Source organism: Oncorhynchus mykiss, chromosome 14 (assembly GCF_057628025.1).
Source record: "Oncorhynchus mykiss isolate SJ-2025 chromosome 14, ASM5762802v1, whole genome shotgun sequence".
NCBI classification, from domain to species: domain Eukaryota; kingdom Metazoa; phylum Chordata; class Actinopteri; order Salmoniformes; family Salmonidae; genus Oncorhynchus; species Oncorhynchus mykiss.
Window position 1 is genome coordinate 9,291,896 of NC_143035.1, and position 6,784 is coordinate 9,298,679.

Genomic DNA, 6,784 nt, shown 5'->3' on the forward strand with positions numbered 1-6,784 from the left:
GATGATAATGCTCTGTTGCTTGACCCAGATTCAAAACAGTCCAAACAATAGGTCAAGCGCCAAACTAATAGTCAGCCATATGTAACCATGTTTCCTATTTCATTCGGTATTAGCTATTATTTACTTATGCATGCTGGAAAAAAAACTCTGATAAAAAAAGGTTTTCTTGTGTTCAAATAATATCCATTCGTAATTGTTGTAATCATATTACATATAAGCTGATAATATATATTGGTATGGGCTTCATAATTGGGCATTTGGACCTGTGTACAAATTCACTTTCGCCATTTTTGTCGCTCTTCGAGAAGCCCACCCCCCTCAGCATATTCACAGGAGAGAATACATTACAGCCAGTTGTTTTAGTGAATAGGCCTGCACTAAATAGCGGCCGCGCCGAGACACACAGGTTGGTGGGGGGACCGGGACACACAACACTAAAGATGGCTTCACCGAGGACGATAACAATTGTGGCCCTCTCTTTTGCTCTTGGTCTTTTTTTCGTCTTCATGGGCACTATAAAGCTCACACCAAGATTAAGCAAAGATGCGTACAGTGAGATGGTAAGTAAACCTTTAGCAACAAACCGCAGCTGGAAGCGAAAGCCATTGTTCTGGCTATGGACGCTCTCAGACTTTAATGTGCTGTGCGCTGCTGACCCACATTTGGATCATGAAATAAAATAGCATATAATATCTAACCGATACATATGATTTTAATGTATGTTTTGTTTCAATCTTGGGAATGAATTTAAGCAAGCAAGGAGATGATGGTACCTGCTGCATTATTATATAGCCTATAATAGGCACAATTATTTATTGAAGTCTGACGATAGAAATACATGACTTATGACAAAAAAACTAAATATTTACCATTAGGCATTTCAGATAAGCCCACATAATTGAAATCGAATGAATTGGCTACAGGTAAATAGGCCTGTTTGTTTGAAATAAGATAAGACTAGGATATAGGCTAACAGTAGCCTACACGTTTGTTCAGTAGTGTTTTGTGGCGAATTATTTGTTATTATTAGCCAAATATGACTTAAAAACGGTATTTGAAGGTACATTTTAGCCTAGGCAGCGCATTCGAACAAATTCTATAGTCAAATTCTGGGATTCACTAGCCGACCAGTCGATTAAACTCTTTATGATGGAGTTGAGCGGCGACTACTGTGGGCGGTCTGGAGCTCCGACATCACGACATTGTTCTGTGTAATTTCGAGCTATTCTTTGGGTGCTGAAATCAGTCGTTTTTGTTAAAAACGTCATTTTATGTGATGTCGGAGCTCCAGTCCGCCGACACTAGCCCCCACTCAACTCCATTGCAAATCGTGGAGTTGAGTTTAATCAGCTAGGGGTGCACCTACCGGTGTGGGGCTGATGTTGAGTCTCTCCCTACCAATGATGTTAATGCTCATCTGTGCTTTTCTCTTCATTCATATATGTTCTAATGTAATTCTTATTATATGACGAATAGGCCCCTTCATTAGCCTATATTTTGGTCATTGAGTATTATTATTATTTGTTTATTTTTGTACTTTTTACCACATTTTCTCCCCAATTTAGTGATATCCAATTGGTAGTTACAGTCTTGTCCCAGTACGGAATAGGGAGAGGCGAAGGTCGAGAGCCATGTGTCCTCCAAAACCTGACGCCTCCGACCCGCACGGCTTCTTGACACACTGCTCGCTTAACCAGGAAGCCAGCCGCACCAATGTGCATCCGATCTGGCAACCTTGTCAGCGTGCATGTGCCCGGCCCGCCTCAGGAGTCGCTAGAGCGCGATGGGACAAGGACATCCCGGCCAGCCAAACCCTCCCCTAACCCGGACGAAGCTGGGTCAATTGTGTGCCGCCTCATGGATCTCCCGGTCATGGCCAGCTGCGAAACAGCCCGTGATCGGATCTGTAGTGATACCTCTAGCACTGCGATGCTGTGCCTTAGACCGCTGCACCACTCGGCAGGCCCCAACGATTTAACATTTTATGTAATAGGCCGATATCAAGGACAGTGGTTTTTGGTGGTGCTTGCATAGGCTACTTACAAGTACAACTCTTAAACCCTATAGTTAGACTATTTTGTGAAAAACAACAGAAAAGCATCTGTTAGTGTCAGTGGCGATTTTAGCATGTACATCTTGGTGGGGCAACCTCAACAACAACAAAACAATGTTTAGATGCATGCCAGCAAAGCCACTACCCAACACTTATCAAAACATGAATTGCACTATAACGGTGACAAACGGTGCCCACAAACTGTTAGGACTACATAAAGCTCTCCCGACAGCAGAGCTTTCCTTTCAGGACCATGGAGTGAATCCTTACCACTGCTACACCTGGCTATCAGCGGAGCCTTGTCTGGCAGGGAAACAGTTCATTCAGCCTCATTTACTGCCTTTTAAAAAAACATATGGCTGACTTGCTTAAACAAACGTGATTTCTACTGACAATTGAGATGTACAAACTATGGCATAAGAGGACGACGAGCGGATGAGAGGCCATGCGTCATTTCTGTTAAGACATTAAATGTATCGTCTCACTCCAACTGTTGATATAGAACTGGAACTTCCTTACAGGTTCTACAAATCGGAGAAAGTATATACTGTAGCCTATAGTATACCACTAATGAGCAAGTTCTCTCTTTGATATCTATGAAAATGAATGCTGAAATGTTCTCTCTCACATTTTTTCTTTAGAAAAGGGCATACAAAAGCTACGCAAAGGCCTTGCCAGGTCTAAAGAAGATGGGTATCAGTTCGGTGCTGCTCCGTAAGATCATTGGCTCACTAGAGGTGGGCTGTGGTGTGGTTCTGACGTTGGTTCCAGGGAGACCCAAGGACGTGGCTAACTTCCTGCTCTTGCTGGTCATGCTGGCGGTCCTTTTCTTCCACCAGCTAGTAGGAGACCCCCTGAAACGATACGCTCATGCTCTGGTCTTTGGCATTCTGCTCACCTGCCGACTGCTCATTGCCCGCCAGAGTGAGGACCGGCCTGAGAGGGAGGAGAGCAGGGAAGAACACATCAATGTCCAGGAAAAGAACAAAGTCAAGCAGTCCTAATCCAGCCCAATCGTCTAGTGTGGGCAGAGCAACAGCAAAATGGAACCTTGTGTATTTCTTTGGATTGTAGCAATTCTGATTCAAAAGAAACACAGTCGCTATTAACAAGTGATATTTTTATGTTTCTTTTTGACACAAATACTAATTTGAGTGACTTTGTTGGCTTTGAGACTGCTAATGTTTTCCGCTATTGAAGATTGGTACTTTTCTATTTTTTTTACATTTTAGCTAGGAAGCTAATGATATCCCTTGAATTCAATTGTTATTTTACAACAATTAAGCATAGTTCACATTAAATGGTTTAAAACAAACTCATATCCTATCACCACTGTTCAAGATATATTGTTGGTGAATATTGACTCACATTTATTTAAATATAATACACAGTATCACATATTTCCATTGGTATTAGTAAAATAAGTGAATCATTTCAGTGAATTCAGATTACTTTCGTTAAAGCTTTTACCTGTTAATTCGATTTTCTTGTAAGTATTCCTATGCATGAAAATGTACCCCTTTTCCCCAAAGAAAAATTGAACGGTCAAATGACAAGTCTTTCGCTCATCACAAATTGATGAATCACTTTGTTGCACCCAACACTTTTGTTCAAGAACTCATATGGAGGAGAGACCTATAGGAAGGCATTTTGCTAGCAATTATGCACATACATAATATGTCTATGGTTGCTAGCCTAGTGCTGTCTCTATGTCTCTGGAACACAGTCAGTAGTCCAGCTACTTTGTCAAATGCTGTGTCAATTGACATGTCCAATAAAGGACTTGATATTTGTCTCTTAATAAAGGACGGTCTCTCTTTACATCCAGTGACAACAAAGGCTTATGTTTATCTGTGAGTCTATTTTGCGCTTGGATTTTTTTAACAGTATTCTGTTGAATTACTATATTAGATAAGTATTCATATGAGTATTAACATTACCACTGGGTTCTTCTTGTAATGTAAATGTATTTGATTAATATATAAGTGGTGCTACCTTCAGTAATGATGAGTAGATAAAGGGAGGTTTTTAGTCAGATGAACAGTTGTTCAGTTGGTCTTTAACATTCACAATACTTCTGTAAAACAAGATGAGCTAAATAAAAAAATGTACAGGTGGATCTCCAAGCTGTGTGTTCATTGTGTATCGTTTTAATTCAGTTCAAGTCAGCAGTTATTTGAAAAACATTCCAAACATAAAGTGTGTAAAAAGAAGAATGAACGCTTGGATTTGCATTCAGTTCATTGCAAATTTAGAGTACCTGAACTTGGATCCTTGAAGTGAATGAGCCTACTACACACAATTATGTATATAAATCATTACCTTCACATCGGTTTATGCATGTAGGAAGGAAAGCGAACTGGCAGATGGGTTGAGTTTGAAGTCGAGGAAGTATAGGGCTTAGCGTGTCTCTCGAGGGGGCTAAAAAGAGATTTTGGCTTAGAAAATATTAATATTTTCAAGAGTTGGGTAATTGGCTATGTGAGGTGAGTTTTAGGGAAAGAGAGAGGAGGTTGAAAAGACTAAGGGATTTGAATCTGTTGAAGCTCGCAATAACAAGGGAGAGGGTATGTCGAGGAAGATTGGTGTCAAGTTCAAACATGTGAGCCGGACGCCAGTTCAAGTTCTGGAGGTGAAATGGAAGGGGTGGAAGGTGTTGTGAGGAGCTCAGAGCCCGAGCCTTGCATTGATGGACATGGTTATGATAAAGATAAGTTTGGTCCAGTAGGAGTGGCATTTTTGGAGAAAGTGGATCGTTGCCTTTTATATGTGGATCCATTTGTGGTTTAAGGGCGGTTGGGAAAGGAGTTGGGTGCCATTGAATCAGTGAAGGTAACCTGTAGTGGACTCGTGATATTTGTTTGTGTTTCTTCTGACCAGAGGGAGCAGGTGCTCCGTGTCACACAACTTGGGTCAAGATCTGTGATTTCTTAAATAAATATGCACATGTATGCAGCATGGTTAACTGCATACGCCCACAATTCTATTGTAATGAATATGCTCGTTCTGCTTTCCCCAAGTATATAATTCCCACTAGACTTTGTTTCGCCAGCATCATAAAAGTAGCCTCTCACCCCAGATTTTTACACACACATAGACACACACACGCACACGCACGCACGCACACACACACACACACACACACACACACACACACACACACACATACACACACACACACACACACACACACACACACACAGGGAAGACTACTAATCGCACACGCAAATGCAAACACACAAAATCATCGATAATTATACAATATTGTGCATTTCTTAAAAGCACATAGTACAAAATACACGTTTTGGATGAATTTACACAGACTTTAATAGCTTTATTTACAGATTAATTCTTTCAACATTTTTTAAAACTTCCAATCCCAATTTGCTTGAGTAACGTTATCGGTGAACGATGAGGTGAGCGTTTTCTGCTTTTTGTTTTCTTTCTTTCTTTCAAAAAATGGGAATCCAAATGTCTTCCTGTAGGAGGCCAGAACCAAATAAAAAGGGGGAGGAAAGAGTGATGATGATGAATCGTGAGGGGGGTGGGGCTACCCGCTGATGGGATGGGCTGGGGAGTGGAGTTTCGGAAGGTAAAACTGAAAAGACAGGTGACATGATGGGCATGATATGGATGTGGCTACTGCAAAGAAACATCAGTAATGTTTCCTAGCAAGTGCCAAAAGAGTGGAGTGAAGAAAATGGCTCTGTTCAAACAATCTAACACTGCTTCCTTACTTTCTTCAAGGTCATAGCTGATGTAAAAGGATTGTATAGTTAAATAGGATGCCAGTGAAGAGTGTTTGGACAAAGCCAGCGAGTGAATGGGGTCCAGCATGTGCAGAGAGGAAGGGCACTTGGTTCAAGTCATTTGATTGAGGTATGTGAAATGGAAGGGTATAGTGCCAATGTGAAGATGGCAGGAAAGCTGGAGCATGGTACAGAGCAGAGACGATGGTGATTATGACTAAGGGGAGAAGTGCCAGGAGGTTGAGAGGGGGTATCCAACAGGTGTGAAGGTAAGGGGTCAGAGGAACAGAGGAGGGCTTCAGATGGAGGGAGACTGAAGGGAGAGGGTGTGTATAGAGGAGTCAGATGGGGGCCGGGTGTGGTGGTGTGATGGGTGGTTTGGGACCAGGGGGCCGTTGAGACTCAGTTACTGAGCAGTAGCTCTGTCGCAGTCTCCACGTCCCAGGATTTCGACGACAACTCCACTATTACTGCATTCTGTGGAGACGGGACAAACAGTAGAGAAGGAAGTTTATAACACAGTCATAACTATGCTACAGTATTCAAACACAAAACAGATCCATTGGTGAACCATAATAAAATGTGATGAAGGTATCGACTGCTGAGACAACATTAGAGCTAGTCACGTGGGGTCCAATGACTTTGTCGAAGCCTATGCCACAGAGTTTGTTTATTTTGCTGGTGTACTCTGGGCTGGAGGAGGGGGCGCCGGTGTACACTTGAGACCAGAGTCTGGCCGTCTGTTTGAACATCTCTGGGTTCTGCTTATACTAAAATTACGTCTTTGTTCTATGTCCCAGTCGTTCGTTTTAAATGTTCCGTTGCAATGCTGGCTGGCAATGCTCTTATCCCTTGCTTGCTAGCTAGCCAACTACGGTTAACACAGTCACGTCAAACCGTGGAGCTAGAAAAACAGCAAAGTAGCTGCATTTCATTTTGTTTGACCATTTTTTCTATTGACATTTCTACGTATACAGTGCAT

The 6,784-nt window shown here is 41.9% G+C and overlaps 1 protein-coding gene across 1 annotated transcript; it reads left to right on the top strand.

The window, feature by feature from the left end:
• The first annotated feature begins 291 nt into the window (after positions 1 to 291).
• tmem35a (transmembrane protein 35A) lies at positions 292 to 4,179 on the top strand. Its single transcript, XM_021561069.3, has 2 exons — positions 292 to 560; positions 2,695 to 4,179. The coding sequence occupies exons 1-2, from the start codon at positions 441 to 443 to the stop codon at positions 3,055 to 3,057; spliced, it is 483 nt and encodes a 160-aa protein (XP_021416744.1). The 5' UTR covers positions 292 to 440; the 3' UTR covers positions 3,058 to 4,179.
• The last annotated feature ends 2,605 nt before the right edge of the window (positions 4,180 to 6,784 follow it).

Coding starts and splice junctions, on each gene's coding strand:
- tmem35a (XM_021561069.3), top strand. CDS start 441: ATGGCTTCACCGAGGACGATAACAATTGTGGCCCTCTCTTTTGCTCTT. Junction 561..2,694: donor AAGATGCGTACAGTGAGATG/GTAAGTAAACCT, acceptor TTTTTTCTTTAG/AAAAGGGCATACAAAAGCTA.